The 20,316-nt window shown below is 36.7% G+C and overlaps 1 protein-coding gene across 1 annotated transcript; it reads right to left on the bottom strand.

The window, feature by feature from the left end:
- Window positions 1–1,979: 1,979 nt before the first annotated feature.
- On the bottom strand, window positions 1,980–20,311 carry N4BP1 (NEDD4 binding protein 1; the record flags this gene model as incomplete). Its single annotated transcript, XM_008943774.1, has 7 exons — window positions 1,980–2,343; window positions 4,372–4,479; window positions 6,011–6,118; window positions 7,815–7,911; window positions 8,348–8,478; window positions 16,049–17,820; window positions 20,294–20,311. Coding segments are annotated over 7 exons (2,571 nt in total), but the record flags the coding sequence as incomplete, so codon positions are not given.
- Between the last annotated feature and the right edge of the window lie 5 nt (window positions 20,312–20,316).

Raw genomic sequence — 20,316 nt, 5'->3', positions numbered from 1 at the left:
TAGTCAGCGACAACAGGCTTTAGGAACCTGCCTAAGTTTTTTATGGGGACAGAACTTAGCGATCACATAGCATTTACTAGGTAAGCATTGCTTCTTGGCAAACATGTGCTGGCCAGAATGAGACTGCACACTTTAATAAATTGCCCACTCATACAGAAAAAATAGTCTAATTAGATGTGGAAAAATTCAAAACCTTTCTTCCCCCTCACTTTTTTTTGAGATGCTGTAATAACTGTTCCAATACACAGTCACTTTGTTGCAACCATCTTTCAGTTTGCTCCTGTTGAGGGAAGAGCAAAATGTTGCCTTTTGACTTCACAATACATGTTAGAGAGCCACACAAGGAGACAGACTTTCAACACTCTTATTTCCTCAGTATATTTCATCTCTTGTGCTTAAGCAAAAATGATTTCAGAACTCGGGGAATTGGTGAGAAAGCCACTGCTTTAGGATCAGGCTCAGTATCTCAGAAGTTTAACACAGCCCACATTTTGTTTACAGTCTACTTTGATTTTACCAGTATGAACACTTAAAACCAGAAACCAGTTAAAAGGAAGGTATAACAGACTTAAGCATGTACAGAGAGAGATGCACAGTAATCTTTACTTTGCTCCTGCTCTTTAGTCCTGTTGGTCAGCTTTCACTTTTGGGATAGATCCCAGAAAAGAGTTAATGGGGTGAAGCTGTTAGCTGCCATGTATTAGCTCTTTGCAAGACAGCCTGGCATTTCTATACAAACAGCATCACAACCTGTTAAAAGCTTACCACAGCATTCAGATTTACAACAGGCAGGGCAAAACCAAAGAGGTAACAGTGCAGATCATTAAAGCTAGGAAAATTATTCTGAAAGAGTATTGATGGTCAAAAGAATTTCCAACTTCAAAACCAATGTATGTATCACAGATCTTCTAAAGCATTAAAATATCTTCTATTGAGAAGAGTTGTGCATTTACACTAACTGAAACCTTCCCTCTTAAGCACTCTAGCATGGTACCTCTCAACTCGGATGAACAAGCAAATGGATTTTCTTGGTTTTCATTTCCTGGGCACTAAGATTTTACCTGCATTTACAAGGCTTCTTAGCTGCCCATAACACAAGAAGGCTGCTTTACTATCCACACGTTATTCATATAATATGCAGTTTTAACAGTAACTGTAAGAGTGTTAACGATATCGATATCTGTCTTTCGTTTAATCGTTCTTGATATAAGAACGAGCCCTTCAGACTCTGTCAGAAGCCTTCCTGCTAATCATTACCAACTAACAGATGTATAGCGCCACCTTGTGACAACACTTCAACAGTACACATCTTACACTGCTCCCATACACTGATCTTCAAAACTTCTCCTTAGAGGAGTACAGCCTATTTCCAAAATCCACAAAGAAAGCTGATTTAAGGAAATCAGGTTTACATTACACTACGTAGAAGTCTCTGCATCTGAAAATATTAGAAGGGTCTGTTTTATTTCCATGGAGAAATATTTTGAAATTCATAACCAAAGAAGGAACTAGTAGAGCATTTTCTAATTTTCTAATATTTATACTTGATAAAAACACCAATGATAATATCTGACAGGTTCATGGCTTATAGTATATTATGTGTCTATCTGGGAAATATATCGGAAGCGGTAAGAGTCACTTTTAAGCCTCTGACATGTTTTTTCCCTTTTGCAGAAAGATGTTTTTAAAAAGTGCTAACACTATTTACAGTGATAACAGTTCCTTAGAACTGCTACTGCTTTAATAAGCAATTCAAGTGAAGCAAAGATTTGTGTTTTTTTTTTTTTTCATAGAAAAATATTACTACAAATCTGTAGTAGCAGCAGTTTAATTTACCAAAATCTGGCATCTATCAGCAACAGAGCATACACAAAATATCTTCATTTATACAAATAAAATTAGGTTCCGAATATTCACAAAGTAACAGAACATAACAGAACAATGTTTTTCTTCACATTGATGCTTGAAGTTAAAATAAGTTGAGATATAAAAACCTTGTATAATATTCAGTCAAGCACCATGGCAGACAGGGCATTGAGATCTCTCATGAATGGATGATCTGCTAATATTTGATCTATCTTCTGTCTCTGCTCATAATCAGGAAAAATTTTTATCAGGGCTGCTTTTAGCTGTACTGTTTCTGAGGCAGATCTCTGTGGAGGACTTGCTAGACAAGCCTGTATGTTTGTTTCCGGAGGAAGCCATGTTGATGCATGATCACCATGTACTCTGTTTTGAGGCTGTTGACTGTTACTGGTTGGTTTGGGGACTGGTACGACGAAAGGTGTCTCAGAAGAATATTGTCCACTGCTCTGAAAAGCCTTTTGTGCTGATTGAAACTCTCTATGGAACAAAATAAAAATTTTGATTAAGTTAAAGGAGGTGCTAGCTGTCTCTGTACAAACACAGAAAAGAAGAATGTATATAACTCCTGTACGCTACTGCTGCTCAGCTACTTACTGATTAGGATCAAATTATAAGCATTTTGTCAAAGTGAAACAAAACAGTAGGTCTAAGTTTTCAGTTTGAACCTGGCATGACTTATCTAGGACTAGTTCAAACATGCTGTGAGTACTTAAAATACAGCAACAATGAAAGTTTATTTTATGGAATCATCAACAGCAGTATTATTGAGCTAAATGGATACAAAAGATACACTGAACACATGTACACTGACTCAGAACATGTGAAGGTACTGACAGGCCAAAGGGGCTTCCAGATGCTTCTCATCTACTTTTGTTCAAGACTGTGAGCTGTGCTCACCTTTAGATCAAGGCCTTGTTTCCCTAGTAGGATATCCTTAATGGGGCAAAAGTTTTTTTTCAGCCATTTCAAGGCCTGAATAGTCATCCCTAATTATTGAGATTTCATTTCAGACTGAAAAATTGCTGTTACTCTGAACTGCTAGTGCTACAAAATGTAGGGCCAAGTTTACTTCAGATGCTGCCAGATAATACAGAAAGATGAACTGGAATTCATGATACAGTCTTGTTTCTTACCACACAGGGAAACAGCATCTACATTACACAGCTCTATTTTAAAAGCATTTAGATTACAACACATCCCATTACTCAACATGGAAAGGCTCCTAACTGCTCCAGATCCTTCTAGTTTTTGATCTCATTCCTGGTGTCATTTATGCTTTCTGCATCATTTAACTCAAGTAGAAAAGTCTCAAGGAAGGAACAAAATTAACTCTTTACAATGACACCTTTTCTTCATCTTAGAAAGCTTCACCACACCCCCACAAAAAAACCCCATAGTTACAGTTCCAAGTTTACAGATAGTAAAACCAAGCTCTTCCAGAGTATTCTCAAGTCTCTTCCCATTTCTACAATCATCACAGTAGCTCTCAGAACATACTCTGTTTTCATTTTTTTTTGATGTAGGCTGCTAAAAGTGTTCCAAATGACAACCTGTGTTTTTCATTAGAGCTTGAATACTTCATATTTCCTACTAGAGTTCTAGAACTGCACTTGCTTTCTCATGTCAACATTACATGCTTGTTTTCAAATCAACCTGTGACCTACTTGCCTATATATGTCCCACGTTCCTCAACTGTTTGCAGTAGCTGAGATTCTTATTTATTCTTTGTATTAATCCTTAAGTATAGCTTGCCTTTTGTATTGCTGGATTTTAATTACCTCACTTGTTTCTAAAAGCTCTCTCAATACTCCTTACTATTATTAGCATTTATAGTTCCTAAGCTGATGAAACAAGAGCAAAGAACAGCTTATTTTCTTGTGCAGAACAGCAAACCCATTCTCAAGTCTTGGCAGTTAATGCAAAGCAAATAATTTATAAATATAAATATTTAGCATTATGAATCAAAAATAATTTTCTTATCAAACGCATTTATGAGAGGCTTTGTTAACAGTACAGGATCCTCAAGGGTGCAGTGAAATGCCTCTCCTGTGACAAAGAATAAGTGTAGAGTGTTTCTTCTGTAACACCTATTGTCCCACTATGAACAAGTAAGTCATCAACCAAGGTCTTTTAAATAGCATCACTGTAACTAACAGGATACCAGGCTACCACATACCCAAACCACTGGCAGCTCTGTGTGATGGCAGCGCAGTCTGGATCACCTTTGTACCAAAGCCACCATAATCAAATCTGAAAAAATTACCTTACTTATCTTAGTTTTGACAGAGATCTTGATTAGGTGCAAATGTCACCAGCAGTTTCTGAACAAACTGAAGTAACAGGAAAAACATGTTTTTGTTAAGCTACTACACCCTACAGTGTTTTTGCTTAATTTTACTGTACCTTTACTATATAGATCTAAGGCGGTGTTCAGGTGAACCAGGAAAACAGCTTAATTCAAATGTGAAATCTTAACTGTCTCAAAAGTGAAAATAGTGCTTATACCTAAAACAGCCTTCACTTCGAAGGAAGTCATCTAATCTAGGTCCATTTCTTCCCAAAGGATCATCAGGAACCATAAATATGTCACCAGCAAAAGTGTACTGGAGCAACCTGCAGGAGAGTTATTTCAGTGTTATTTACTAACAATAAATGCTGCCTTTCACCTTACAGCAGACACTTTACATCAGGAGTCACTGAAGCTTAACTAGTAATCCATTTTAGATACAAGCAGCACTCGCCTAATTTAGTGGGAGCTGATGTGAATTGTTGCTATTACACTGCAAAACAGTGAGTAGGTTTTTTTTCCCTATTTTTTTTTTTTTTTTTTTTTTTTTTTTAAAAAAAACAACAAGCATTAGATGACTGCAAGTTTTTGCAAGGAGACCAGAGTGGAATTTTCTAGGTGATCAGAGAAGATTTTCTGCTTCTTCAAACTCCCCTTTCTCGTAAGGATCTTCAACCATGTAGCTAAACTGAACATATTATCAGAAAGCCACTCAACTAGGAAACACAGTATTAGTTGTTTACAGTTAACATGCAAAGACATCCTTATTTTCTGGAAACATTCTGGGACCAGGGCAAATCTGCATTGAAGGAAACAAATTAAAGCTTGTCTGTGAAGGGAGAATTTGGTATATTGGAATTTCCCCAGAAGTAAAACCAATAGCAGATGTTAACACAAGCTCTTAAAAAAACCACAGACTCAGGATGATGTGCTAAGTATTCTTGCTAAAGTTCGGTACTAGAACAAAACCTGATTTAGGCATAATTCACCCAAGAAACAGTGTAAGTACCTATATGATCAGCCAACAAATTTCATGTTCTCCCAGCTGTATTGTGAGAACTCAGGACTGTTTTCCATTATTTCATTAGACCTATACAGACCCCAGCCACTGCAGATGCACCCTCAGAAGATGTCAGGGAGACTCCAAGAGATTAGTAGGAAATTGGACCAACAGAAGACTATACCTCAATAGTGAGGTGACCCGATTTAACTGGAGGGGGAAAAAAAACAACCCCCTCAAGAAAAAAAAAAGAAACCAGCTGCACAGGAGAAATTATAACTCCCAGAGGATCCTGAAGAAGCAATATTTGGTAGATTAGTGAACGCATCTAAAACCAAGGGACACTCAAGAATTGCAGGGCAATGCCTGCAAACACGTAGAAAGTGTTCGGGTTTTTTTTGTTTAACTATACCAATTTGTCGTACCACAGTGAACAGTGACTGATACTGAAACCTTAAAAGTGACACTGCATGCCTGCATCAGCTATCACGTCTCCTTGGAGGAGTGAAATTTGAAATAAGAAAGGCTCTGAGAATGGACCACAAAGCATATACTCTAATAGGATCTAACACTGAGCTTCAGAAGTGACGTAACTTGGCTCCTACACCAAGCTCCTATTTATGTGATCAATTAACAGATGTACATTAGAAAACATATGAATAATAGGGATGTTAGACTACTCAATACACAGTTACAAGGCCATGAATCAAAGTGGTGAAACAGACAATACTATGCAGGGCTCTATCAGAATTGCACGACAGATTAATTAAAAATAAAAAAATCCCATGTGAAAGCAGAGTGCCTACAACTGCATAGACAGACATCCCTTTAAGCTTTCATAGAAATTAAGTAAATACCTTTTTTGAATAATTTCTCTCCAGGCAAGTGATTCTGTCACGAATTCTCTGAAGTTATCATTAGTCACAATAACACCTCCAGTTTTATCAGCAAGGTGTAATAAAAACCTGTAAAAACAATTTCAAGGACCATATTAAGGTAGTCTGCTTTGCTGAAAACTGCCCAAAGATCTTGAAAACTAAATATTTCACCATCCAAGAGTAATCTTCTATTTACATGAAAATGAGCACTTCGGTTACAAGGAAATTGTTTTGACCCACCATATAACTTTAAATGTTTTAAGCAGCAAGTGTTTATTTAGTGCAGCAGATTCTTCATGTGATGCCTTTTCCTGCTAAAAAAATGCCATAGGATTATCAGATTTTAAATATTTATAGAGGTAAATTATTTGCTTTACAGAATAACACAGTATTTATTACACAAGCCGAAACAAACTTATTTTGTATGCTTTTTGCTTTGCATTATGTCTGTGTTCTGCATGTTTGCTGTTTGCCAACACTTGCTAAAAAGAATGCTGCTACTGTTACATTGTTAAAATATGACAAAAGGTAACTACTGATTTTTGAAGAAAATCCCATGGCTTTTTCTACCTGTCTGAAAACAAGCTTTGTGCCATATTAAATTATTTTAGCAAAGAGATAATGGATGGTGTCCTTTTTAAAGGAAATTGTAGACTTTTGATGGAATTGCCAATATGCTAGCACAACACTCATTTCCACAGTAATCTTAACTATAAATACTGCACCTACAAAGCATTTTTATATGAAATGCTGGATTTACATAAAAACTTTAGTCTGTAAACAACCCCAACTTGGCTGCCTTGTACTTTTTTCCCCACAAAATTAAGATATCCAAGCTGCTGTATTTTAACAAGAAAGACAGAGTAAGTACACTCTCTGCATTTTGCATATCATATTTTTCTATCAGGTACATGACTGCACTATCTAACAAAACTAGGCATGTCTATGACGCAAAATCTCGACAATTTTGTAGTTGGAAAAATAAAGCATGAATGATTGTTAGTAGGAAGGAAGAAACTGAAATCCAGCAAACCATAGCTAGCCGCAACACAATTTCAAAGCTGAAAACTACTCATCTACGCAGAATTAGGAAAGCTGGTTGTGGAAAAAAAAACACTTAAGCAGCATGCACTTTTAACTGTCTCTCAAGTCTGCAAAAATTTGGCAACAGCAATACAAGCACTACGAAACCTCCCCAATGCCCAATGAAAACATCCTAAAGCTTACTGTTGTCTTGTTCACTGAAAGATGATCTCAACATTTTGAAGTTGAACATTGGTGCTCAAGTTAACTTGGAAATTTATAAGCCTAGTTACAAATACACTGCTCCAAATACACATCTATGTCTGTAAGCCACAGTGGCATCAATAAAATAAAAGTAACAAAATAGTACCTGATCAGCAGCTGATTTATTCTAGAGCTCCCCAAACATGAAAGACAGTACATGAATTGACTAATGATCAGGAAGGCATAAAAACATTACTAGAAGACTAATTTCTTCTTCAATACAAGTCATGACATTTGAAATGGATTCGCTTTTTGTTAAAATTGCCACAGAAATTTGCCATTCTCCATTAGTTTCTGAAAACAGTATGTACAATGTAATAACAGACTTACATACAGAAATGTCCAAATGACAGTAAAGTAACAGTCTTAAACTGGATGCATAACTCTGTTTAGACAGGTTAAAGCATTAGCTAACACAACTGCTCATGAAATATTAAGCTTTTACAACCATTAGTCAAATGTTTAAAGAGACTTTAAAAGTATGTGTATTCCATACCTGTCATCATGAGCAGCAATTCTTGCTCCTAAAACCATCCTTGCAGGGGTCAAAGACAATATTCCAACATCCTGGAGCTGTGTTAAAAAATCCTGCTCTGTTAAAACATGAAACAACTGTTCAAAAACCAAAAGTTTTCTTCTAGGCCATTTACAGATTTGACAGTTAGTCTGATATATAATTAGGAGAAAAGATGGACTATTTTTGTACCTATTAATCCACAGAAATTACATGTGGATAGCTGAAAACTGCTAATACGGTAAAAATACCCAGGAAGAGGCGGACACTAGAAATGAAAGACCAAACAAACCAGGCCAAAAGGCCTCCACTTACAGCACAAGTTAGCCTCAACAGCATTTCACAGTGTCCCACGCTGTATACTGAAACCAAATTACTCATGCTAAGCAGGCAGACAGCTTGTGCTTAATGTTTTATGAAGTATTCTTTCTCCATTCATTCTTCACAGAAGTAAAAAAAAAAAAAGGTTAACATGTAGTTTAATGAAGAAAACATTAGAAAACTATTTCCCTCACCTGTAATGTTCGGATCACGCCTTGTTCTCCACTGTGGAACAAACACGGTAATATTTCTGTGGCCACGTTTCCAAAAGTAGTCAACAGCTATTGCAATTCCTCGACAGGAGAAGAATTTCCTTAGACCATGACTGGGGGTGAAATAAAGAAGGGAGATTAAATTCATTAGTTTTGCTACTATGAATACAACAAAACCAGAACAAAACCTTGCAAAGTGGAGCTGGAATTTCTGTGTACAGCCTCATCCAAATAAAAGGTAGGTGGATATTATAAATAAGGAATCTGATAAATGGAATAAGATCTTCAACAAAACAGAACAGAAATGTCACTTTGCAACTTTATAGCTCAGGCTCCTTTTAGTTTCATGGGCAAAACAACATTTGAGTGATCAGAAGTGGGTTTAGCTTTAAAACCAGGACAATAGTGATGGTTTCCAAAATCTGTTAAATATAGATTAAAATGATCATAGACCAATGTTGTAGCATTTCCAAATACAGTCCCACTACAAAACAGAACACCTCTGGTTCAACTGGTTCCTAAGGATTACATCTGAGAAGCCCTCTGATAACCTAAGACATTAGGGCCTTCTCTCTCTTCAGTTCAATCATCTGAGCTACCATTTTCAAGCAAAATAATGACATTTCTTTGAAAACAGATTTTCAGAACATTGTGTTTTGTTTCCCCCCTCGTACAAATATATGATGCTCATTACCTGATTGTGCAACTCAGTTAAGTGAACTCACAGAAAAATCAGCAATTGATAATATGAGTGATACAGAGATTGAAGCTGACAACCTTGTGAGGTCCCTCCAAATCTGAATTTTCCCAATGCTCCTACATGACCATTTAATACATAGCAGAAAGTCCTCATTCAGCAATTAACTGTCTAACTGGATTATGGGAACTGAGCTTCAGGAGAATAATGGAAGAAAAATCTTAAAGCACAGAAGACAGAATCAAAAATACCTCCAGAACACACTCCTACAAAACATGTATTAGCACTTTACACAATGCTAAATTCAGTTTTCATTCAGAAACTTCCCTCCTCGCATTTTCATAGGTTAAAGGCAACAATTAGACAAAGATATACTTAGTTAGAAAAGACACACTGGTTCAGAACTGATGGCATGAAAAGGCAAAGCCTTTCTTATGAAGCAGTATGTATTCTGTGTTTTGAGTTAGATGTTAAGTCACTACAAAGTGCTTCTCCTAACAGAAAGTGACCAAGTGGCAGTCATACTTTAAATCAGTCTCCTATCATTGTATATTATAAGCCTAATAATGGTAAACCTTATTAGTTTTGACTGGAATCTTACCTTTAAATCCCTGGTTTAACCTACTATGAAATAATCTGAACTGAGTTCTTTAAAACATTTCCATGAAAATATTTAACACTGAAACTCAGCCTTTAGTAGCATTCACATATCCTTTTCCCATTTTGTACACTCAATTTATAATGAACATATCAAAACCTAAGTGTATTAAGGTTCTCTGAATTTGGAGAATGTTTTATGCAGATGGGCAGGAAAAGGAGTAAGCTACATCTGATCTATAAAAGGCAAACACTGACTTACTAGCGGTTTCTGGTGAAAAAATCCTATGCCATACTTTCCCCACTAGAATTAAGTGTTCTTGATGTCAAGAGCAGTCAAAGGAATTAAATTGTCACAGAACAGTGACAATTACCTGTTGTAGACCTTGTAAGTCATTAACTTAAAATGCAGTCATCATCCTCCTACTTTGTTAGCTATCCTATTCAATAAACTGGAAAACTGTTAAATACTTTCACTGTATTAATTGCTCTCAATTGGATTTCAAGATCTTGATGCTCATGTTAAAAATCATGCCTTCTCTGCATGTCCATTGTCTTGCTTTAGAGCTTCAAAACTGCTCAAATACACAAGAGTATTCTGTTTAAGATGTTCTGAAGCCTAGAATAGCAGATTTTGATTTGTCCCATATGATCACAAATTCTGTCTCTGTTGCAACTTAAAAATCCCACAAAAAAAACTATGCAAACAGAAGCAATGTATTTAACTTTATCAACATGCAGAGTTAAGGTGAGCTGTAACATGAATAAATGTCACTGCTAGGTAAACAGAAATGTTTTATTTTCGCTAGGTAAACATCTGAAGGGAAGCAAATTACCACAGTAAAGCATTCTTTCCAAAATACCCATCTCAAAGACTGCACCTGTTCCCCAGCTGCATTGTAAATACTGGCTTTGGCTGTCCCAGTTCTTAAACAAGAGATGATCATAAGCATCACAAAGCAGGGAGCAGCAGGTTGTTTTCTGGTATATGTAACGTTTTTCCTTTGGTTTTGTAACCAAATAAAGCAAAGTACATATTATTTACAAAGTTCTAGCAAGCTGTAATTCCATCCAATTACTATTTCATTCTGAGTTTCTTCCACATTTTAATAAAATTTAATTTACAATTACCCAACAATTAATTATCTGGATACTTCGGTCTGCCCTGAAAGGCCTGTTTTCAGTAGGCAAGAGGCAATTTCTAAAAATAATTGTTCTCATCTAGAGCGAACTCTAGGCTTTCTGTCCTTCAACAAGCACACTGAAAGTACAGCCAACATTAATGTATTAACATGCTGTTTTTTACTAGGCTGCAGGTCTATGGAAGATAAATTCTTCATCTTCTTACAGTCTTAAGACACAAGGCAAAAAGTGATTCAGAAGCCCATTCAGCCTTAGTCCAAGCATGCAGGCAATGCATTAACACCTGCCACACCCTAACACGCTCAGGGGTCAAAGAAAAAAAAAAAAAACTGAAACAACCCAAACCCCAACACAGGCATGGACATAGATGCCCAAGGTACTAAGAAGAAAAAAAAATTACAACAATTCAAAGCAAAGTTGAAAACTATCCTTCACTTTCTAAGATGTAAGAAAATGAGGCTTTATTTAACCAGAAGGAAGCTGAAGAATACCTACAGTAAAACAAACAAATGAAAAAAAAACAGAACAGGCCCCCAGGTATTGATTATTTAGTAGGACATTTAAATATCTTGATGTTTCTGCTATTTTGAGGCAGTTCCCTGTCCTTTGCAATTCACAAGCAGAGTTTTTATTTGGCTGAGCAGAAGGCAGAAGATTTTATACCACCATTTTGAGGAACTGCATGTCAATGAGAATCAGCAACAACACCCTGTGCTAATGTGGGGTGTGTGCAACTCAGTTGGTGTGCAAGACAGTGCAGGGGCATACAGGAAGGAAATATCAGAACTTCAGCAATGCATGTATATAGTTAATAACTGTACATACACAGGGGTTCATGCTCAAAGTTTTTTTATCAGTAGGGATGCTCAATCAAAAGATTAGGAGACCACTGCCTAGAGTAGCCTCACAGCCAGAGAGACAAGAAGATATTTATTCACCATCTTTTAATTCATGGGTTTCAGGTATATTTGGGTATTCTTAAAAAAAACCAAAGACACCAAACCCCATAAATGAAACTCATACATGAAAAAATCCTCACCATATTAAAAAAAATAGACAAAGAAGTTGTGGTGTATTTTTTATTTTCTACATGGCCCAAGCAATTTGCTTTTCTCTTCCACTAATACACACTTGGGAAATTATTTTAAAAAGTTCAAGGTAGCTTACAACTCAGTTGTAACTTACACTTTTACATGATTGTTTTCTAAATAACAGATTCTCAACAATGAGGAAACATTTGGTTTTAAAGCTATTTGCTGTAACAAAACACTGTACTTGAATTAAAGCAGTGTCAAGAGTTAGGGATCACATGAGGCTTCCCCTTTAAAATTAGCAAGACTAAAAAATGACAGAAACCCCTAATCTGTTAATTAAATTATTTCCCCAATGACTGACCTGAAAAGTTTTACTGTTGCCAGTCATAAAGGATTTGCTGTGGGCTCTTCAATCTCAGGATACTAATTTATAAGGATGATAATCACTTCCTTCAAACAACCATCACTTGGGAAGAAAGGTTACACATTAACTTCCAACATTCCTTCTCATAAATAGTGTAAGTTACTCAGATTCAGAACTGATGCCTTGTCTTTGCTATAGAGACCCTCTGGACTAACTGCAAATGTTTTGATATTACTAGGTCCTTGGTCCTTAAACTGCATTTGAAGCTAACCATCTTTAAAAATGTGTGTTTTGTTCAGAAAGGGAAAAAATAGTGATCTAGCAAGAACATGTGAAAAGACATAAGGAGGCCTGTGGAAAAAACCAGCAAAGTGAAATATATTTTATATTAAGTTGAAAACATCAACAGAAATATTTCTGAACTAACCATACATCTAGGAATTCCAAGGTACTATCCATCAGTCTATGTAAATTATCAGCAAATACCAAGGTTTCAAAATGGAAATCACCAATACATAAAGGGAAGAAGTTAAGATTGATTCCTCAATTTGCTAAAAATAACAAAGTTCTACTAGCACTTAAAAAAATTCACAATAGAATATAGTATTTCTGTTCTCAAGCAAAATTTACACATTAGATAGAAAGGAATTAGAAATATTTATTATCTCTAACAATTGAGGAAGTTTTGCTATGCCATGAATTTTGGTGAAATGTTTAGGAGCTAAAGTAGGCCTTTCATAACCACAAAAGAAGAGTATATAAAAGCATCTTATCTATCTCTGTGAAACTAGAAGCACACATCCATTATACTGTATGCACAAGTATGTGCAGATCTGTTTACGTAGTTACTTCTGGGAAACTACAATCTCTCAAAAGTCTGAAACATTACATTTATTTTAGGACAGACTTAGACATTATTTTCTTACAGTATATAATTGTTTCTTTTCTTCTCCTAAACAGCATTTAAGCCCATTCTTTCAGAAGCCAGACATCTTAACCTGTCAGATGTGTTTCTCATTCTATTTACTATTCTTTTGCTTAACATACTCCATTTTGGTTCTGGCAGCATGGTTTCAGAATGAAAACTACATTTCTGTACTTGAAAGGGGTTATGCATGTTCAGCAGAGGTACTCTGAACACAAAAAAAGCTTAAATAGGATGATCTCACAGTACCTATACTCTCTCATTACATTGAGAAGTGGGGCAGAAGAACAGTCAGTTTGTTCTTAAAAACTACTACTTCGTCATTAAGAAGAAATACTGCACTTTTCATCACTCACTTTCATATTCTGAAGCTACAAAAATGCCCCATAGAAAACATTGCCCAAATCTTCTAACATGCATGCTTGCCAAAATTAGTTCATATAAAAAGAACAAAACCAAGCCTCTTCCTGACTAGAGATGAGCAATCAGTTAAAGGATATTTTTGCTGAGAGAAATGTTAACATAAACCAAGTAAAGCACACTTTTTTTAAAGAGATACAGGTTCTAACTGATTTTAGCTATTCCAGGAAAAAAAAAAAAACAAAAAAAACAACTTTAAAAAATATTAACTAGCAACACCCTTCAAAGTTGTCTACAAAAGAAACGGTAAAAAAAGGAATTAGAAAATATTTACAACAATGGAAAAATCCCTGTATCACAGGCAATGGAAGGGATTTCTCCATCTTTCAAGTATTAACTGTACCTATTTCACAGGTTTTGTTTGCATGGTGCCTTGTCAGCCAATCCATTATAATTGTCCAACAGACCTATAATTGTCTACTACAATTCATATATATTCTTTCAGCTGTCAGGAGGAACAGGAGATGAGGGGTGTGCACACATACACACTATTCCCTATGCTGCAAGTTTTATGGAGAGGGGACAGGTTTTTTTGCTGCATACCTACATCTGCAAAAAAAAAAAACCAGCACCCAAGTGCTAATGTGTAATGCTGAAGGACAAATACATCACTACCATGTAAGAACCTCCACTTTAAACTTACAAGATGCTATGAGCAAAAGTTAAAAAACAAACACTTTACTCTTAATTTGATGGTGACTCAACTTCTTTGTCAGGTGTGTGCAAAGTGGATTAAGTTTCATGTATAAAATTGCTTGCAACAGAGCAGAGTTCACTGAAACACCTTCTGACTTAAGTGTTCCACTGAGCTGCAACACTGATAACTCAAAGTACATTACTCTGAAATAGCACAAACCAGGTTTCAGATTTGACCAAGGTCTAGTAAGAAGTGTTGTACAATTAATTCACTTTCCATTTTGAAACATCTTGTTACCAAAAAAAGATCTCACCTACCTCTAGCATTTATCTACTTTTAGTTTTCATCACCTATTCTGTTCAAGTTTTTTTCAGATTTATTTGGCTTCATAAATTTGAGCTACCTGTTTTTACAAATTCGCACATTTCTACCAGAGCAGTAAAGCTGTTGGGAACTAAAATAATCTTAAACCTGACTATTTGAATTATGTGGTTGGTTAACATGAGTGGCTTTCTTAGCATAAGTAGCTAGACTGCTGAAGTCTTATGCTGCAAGCAGTAACCTAGAGATTGACAAACTTAGACTGAACTCTAGTCTAAGTCACAAGAAGAGTAGGGGCCATGAGTAGTTTTACATGACTGATAGATTGTAACTGAGCTAGCATAATACGATTGCACAATTAATGTTAACGAAGATCGCATGCTTAGCAACATGAATTAGAGTAACCATTATGATCAAAGGAAAATGAAATGTAATTCAAGGAAATGAAGAAAGACCATTCCACCTATAGTCAGCAGAAGACAGATGAGATCTTGGTACTTATGGAGCAAAAAGATTATAAAACTGCGTAGGCAGATAAAGTCACCCATACCAAACCTCCAATCAAAGAGGACGAGTAAGCATTAAGCCATTTGGTTGGACAAAAGACAGTCCAGTCATGTGAACAAGAGTATGAACAGCTTATAGAATCACAATCATTCAGGTTGGAAAAAGGCCTTTAAGATTGTGTCAAACCATTAACCTAACTCTACCAAGTCCATTGCTAAACCATGTCCCTGAGCACTTATGTAACAGGTTGTGAGGCTTTAAAAAGCACAGGGAAATAACCAAGGGGGTCCCTCTTCAGAGGCACATAGCTAAGGCTGACTCTACGGGTATTCCCATCTATTAAATGATTTGTTTTTCTGAGATTAAATGCTTGAGACTGCTTCAGGAAACCTAGGGTTAGGACTGCACTTCTTTAACAAAAGCTAAGTCTTCAAAGACTTCACAGAAAATATTTTCCAGAGTATTGCAATTACCAACCAATTTAAGACAAAATCGAGGATACTCCTTATTCTAACCAGTTACTGCATTTGTTCAACTTCAGGCCATGTAATTTTTTTAAACCTACAAGAATTCTACAAATTTAAAAAATTCTTCAAGAATTGTTTCATGACAGGACATCCCACAACCACACTGTCTTAACTGGATTTGTGTATTGAAGTGTTACATAGCACACCTGCTAAAAACTTCTGAATTGCCTTCTTTATACAGTATCTCAACAAAGAGTAATGACTCCAAACAAGTCAGTCAAAAAATGAATGCTGGCACTAAAGAGAATGAAACTACAAAAATTGCTATGCATTGGAAATTAAAATGGCTACTGCCAATCTCGTGTAAAATTTCTTTATCAAGCCTCACCATAACTCACCAATGCAGCTGCTACCAGTAGCTGGAAAACCTTCCTGTGTATGTGGACTGTTAGTTACCAAAAGTTAGTTAGCAAACAATTTTATGCATGCCACAGCAACCTCTTAGATGCTATTTCACTTGAAAGTTCATTCACCTTTTAATAAAGAGATAGCTGAAAAGAACAATACTTACGAAATTGCAACATTACTTCCATCAATAATTATATGCTTCAAATATGGATTCCCAGGTTCATTTTTCAACTCCAGTCTGTATGGCCTTTTAAGGGATTCCAAAAATCTTTGAACTCCAGTAACTGAAGGATCAGCATGACGTCGGTGTGATCCCACTATCTCTCTATCATGATTTGAGGGATGCATTTGTGAAGAGAATACCTGGTCTGTGACAGGATCCTCAGAATTTGGGGTTTGGGAAAGGTTTTGGTTGAGAAACCTCACTTCAGAAGAGCTGCAGTGTCCTAACTGCTCCTCAAAACCAGGATGACTATTCTGTGCAGTTGAGGGCCCCACAGATTTTTGCTGAACAACAGTTTTAGTCTTAGTTGAGATACGCTGCACATCTGAGCTCCCTCTGGCTACAAAATCAGTATCTTTTAGGGTTCCATCTTGTATAGCGCGAAAAGTTAGAACACTACCAGTTTCTATATCATCTGACCTTGAACAGTGATTCTTACCAGGGCAACAAATGTCTCTTTGTTTATAGCACATAGCAGAATTTTTACTGGTAGGAGAAGCAGGTTTGCATACCAACATAGGCATTTTATCTTCTGCATCAATTTGCACACTTGGTGAATCTCTTATTTTGTGATATTCACTTTTTGTCTCCTTTGAAGTATGACTGGATTTAAGTGGATTTTTGTTGCTAGAAATACCTTTGTCCTCTAGCTTTTTCAAATTATTTGTATTACTTCCAAAAGGAGGATTGATAGTACTAGGCTTTTGAGATGACTGTTGGAGTTCCTTTTGAAATTTTAAGTTTTCCTTTTCAATTTCTTCTAGCAATGTTAGTGGTTCCACAGATTGTCCTAGGATACCAATAACTTTCTCTACAATATTTTTGGAATATCCCATTGTTCTGAAAAAGTTCACAAGGATCTTGTATTCCATTTCCTCACTGATATCATCACCTTCTTTAAAGCAATAATGGGGATCACTTGATTCACTGCAGCTATCTGAAAGTAGATCAATAACTGCATCACCGTCTGAAATATTACTGTGTGAAGCAGATTTCACTTCCTGATCATTTTCCAAAGAAAACTGCTTTTTAGGGAGTCTTTCCTCATCATCAGAGGATCTTCTTTTACATGATTGCCTTTCTTTAGACACCACTGCCCCTAACAGAGGCACAATGTTTATGGGAACAAAGCTTGTTTCAGGAGCATCAGAAAAAACAGTGTCCATTTGCTTTGTAAGCTCAGTTACAGGTGTCCCAGCATTGTTTCTTGCTTCTTCACCTTCTGCTCCTCCATCTCTGTTTGCAGTGATTACTTTGGAAGCTTTGTTCTGTGACATCTCTGGTGGGCTTTCAGAACGTGTAAGATCTATGATATCACTATCCACTTCACAACATTCAGTTTGTGTGAGAGCTAGGAGTTCTCTTTTTAGAGAGCTAGGCAAAATCAGTAAATCCATTGTGTATTTATCAGCATGTGCCTCCACAAATTGTCTGAATTTCTTTTTAATCTCCGATTCATTGTCACTTAATAAGCTTTCATTATTCTCAAAAAGCTTCACTAACTGCTGAACATGACTTTGAGCCATAACAACAGCTTCTGCACCCCCCTTAATGCTGAGCAATCCTATTTCCAGCACTGTTATATCAGCACAGGTATCCTGAATAAGACTGTTGAGAAACAGGCTTTGTGCACCAACAAAGATGCAGTGCATGTCCTTTGGGTAGTACTCCTTTTCTTCTAGTTCAGGTTCACAGAGTCCTTTAATATATTCCTAGAAGAAGAAAAAGACAGCAGAATGAATATTTGTGAAAAGCTAATATATAGTTAGTTTTGGTTAGGTCAGTAATGGACAAGTACATTAGAAAATAAAGCCAACTTAGCATAAGAAATCTGAGAAAGTAAATACCACCAGGAAGCCAATAACAGAAATACAGATATCTGAAATAATTTTAAAATAGATCTCACAGAAGGCTAACTTTCTTTTAAATGCTATTGCTTATAAATACATTTACTTGAAACTAATTGTGCACAAGTATTTAGGTTGTAGCTCAAAAAATTTAAAACACAAGTCAAAAGAAATTAATTTTCCCTATGCCCATTTTTTCATCAAAGAGAACACACACTTCATGAACAAATACCCTGCACTAGAGAATTCCACCTAGTCCATAAAACTGAACTTCTAAAAATAGTTTCTAAAGAAAGTTTCCAAAGGCCTAACACAGTAGTAGCTATCCTATATCTTTAAGTTGCTATGTGTTACTTATTCTATACTTACTACTCATGAATCAAGAACATTAATCCTGTGGCATGGCACAATATAACTAGAAGCCACAGTAGTATCCATTAAAAGATGTCCTACAGGGAAAAAAAAAAAAAGCTAAAACCAAGCACTCTTATAAATTCCCTTATTAACCAAATAAAACATTTGTACTTTAAAGCTACTACCTGGACAGTGCCAGCTTACAATAGGTATATACTATTTCTTCTTTCAGGTAGCATAATTTTTCTACTAACTATCTCCCTCTGTGCTTAAAACTCCGTAATGTAACAAGGCCAGTTCCTAAGCTTCAGTTTGTATTTGCAGACTCCCAAGAATACAGAATTTTATTATCTTATCTTTACTCTTAGAAATTAAACTTATCTTTTAAGTAGAATGAAAACCAATAGAAGGTAATGAATAACGTAACCTCTCTTCCTATCTCTCCCGACTTACATCACCACAGATATCAAGGCAGGCTGCTTCAAGACCACATTAGCACAAACTGCTTCTGCAACAAAATCCACAGGACTACTTTTCATGCCATAGTCATCATATGGCTGGTTTTGCAGAGCAACAGGATAATAACATAATTACAAAAAAGGATATTGAAAGCATGTGATGTTTTTTATATTTACTAAGCAGCACTGAAGAATTAATTACATGACTGATGAATTAAAACACAAATTGCTACCAAAACGTTCAAGCAAGACAAAGAGATGCAACTCCACTAACTTTCTACTCAATAACCCCCCCAGAGAGGGTCTGAAAACAGCTCTGTGTGTAAAGGAAGTCAAGTCTCCCATAACCTTTGAAGTATCTGGAGTAGGAAACATTTTGTAAGTTATTAGGAAAAGCAGCAATTAGAAAATGGAAATCTTACGCTGTTTTGCTTTTTGGCAAAAGCGAGAAGTTGTACTGCAGCTGCCTGGAGAAGAATAGCAGTTTATGCTACCTGTCACAGTTTCTAGAGTCTCTGAGCCCAAATACCCAAGCAGATTGGTTTACAATCAATTTCAGTGTCAAACGATTCAAACCCCTCAACATTCATAGTATTTCCCCTAGAAGTCGTATGCATTACATGTGTATTTAAACACACAAATGCCCACATCCTAAGATCTCGGTTTTGAAAGCTACCCTCAGCCTAGCTAAGGGCTCACACCACCGTTCTCACCAAGTGATTCCAACAGCTATAGCTGCCAGGTCCACTATGAGTAACACTAATTTCATCATCACTGCTGACCCCTCCAAAAGGTAGCTGTATAGGACACATAACAAAATAATTCTGTGAATATACCTCACAACAACGAGTGTCCCAGTGAGTCACACAGACAGCCTAGGCGGCTCTCGCTTTCAACGTGTTTAGTGTTGGGTTAAAAAAAAAAAAAAAAGCTATCTCCTGCAGCAAGCAGGTTGTAGAAGCAGTCTGTCAAATTCTACACTAAGGGAACACCAGCTCTGTTACACTGTTAGCAAGAGCTCTACTATTAAGCTACTAAATGCCACAGAGTAAGTAAAGTCTTCAAAAGAACTGTGAAACACGGTTAACAGCCAACCAACTCTGAGGAACTTCTTGACTTCGAAAACAAAAACCGGAGTGATAAACCCATAATGACACTTTGAACCCAAACCGGGTCTATTCTCCCAGGTGCCATAACCACCGCCGCAGCTACAGGCTGTAGGAGTATTTCACAATGCGGTGACTGGAACGCACCCTACAATACCAAGGAACTTTGCACCTCCCAGGTGAATTGTTTCGCTTTACTCTTTACGCTTATGTCAACATCACTGGAGACACCCCGGCACCTGGAACACGCCTATTTGCCGAAGCAGGACCGCTTCTGTTTCCTCCACCGACTTTCCCCAACCCGTTCTCCCTCCTGCCCGCACACAACGACCCCGAGGGGTCTTTCCCAACGCGACCACGGCCCCGGGCTCCGCGCGGGAGACCGAGGCCGCAGGCTCACGCTCTGCCGCGGCCCCGTACCTTGGCGCCGCGCACGGCCTTCT

The sequence above is a fragment of the Merops nubicus genome, unplaced genomic scaffold (genome assembly GCF_000691845.1).
Source record: "Merops nubicus isolate BGI_N331 unplaced genomic scaffold, ASM69184v1 scaffold51087, whole genome shotgun sequence".
NCBI lineage: Eukaryota > Metazoa > Chordata > Aves > Coraciiformes > Meropidae > Merops > Merops nubicus.
The sequence above is the reverse complement of the archived record's forward strand: the minus strand, read 5'-3'. Positions and strand labels throughout refer to the sequence as shown.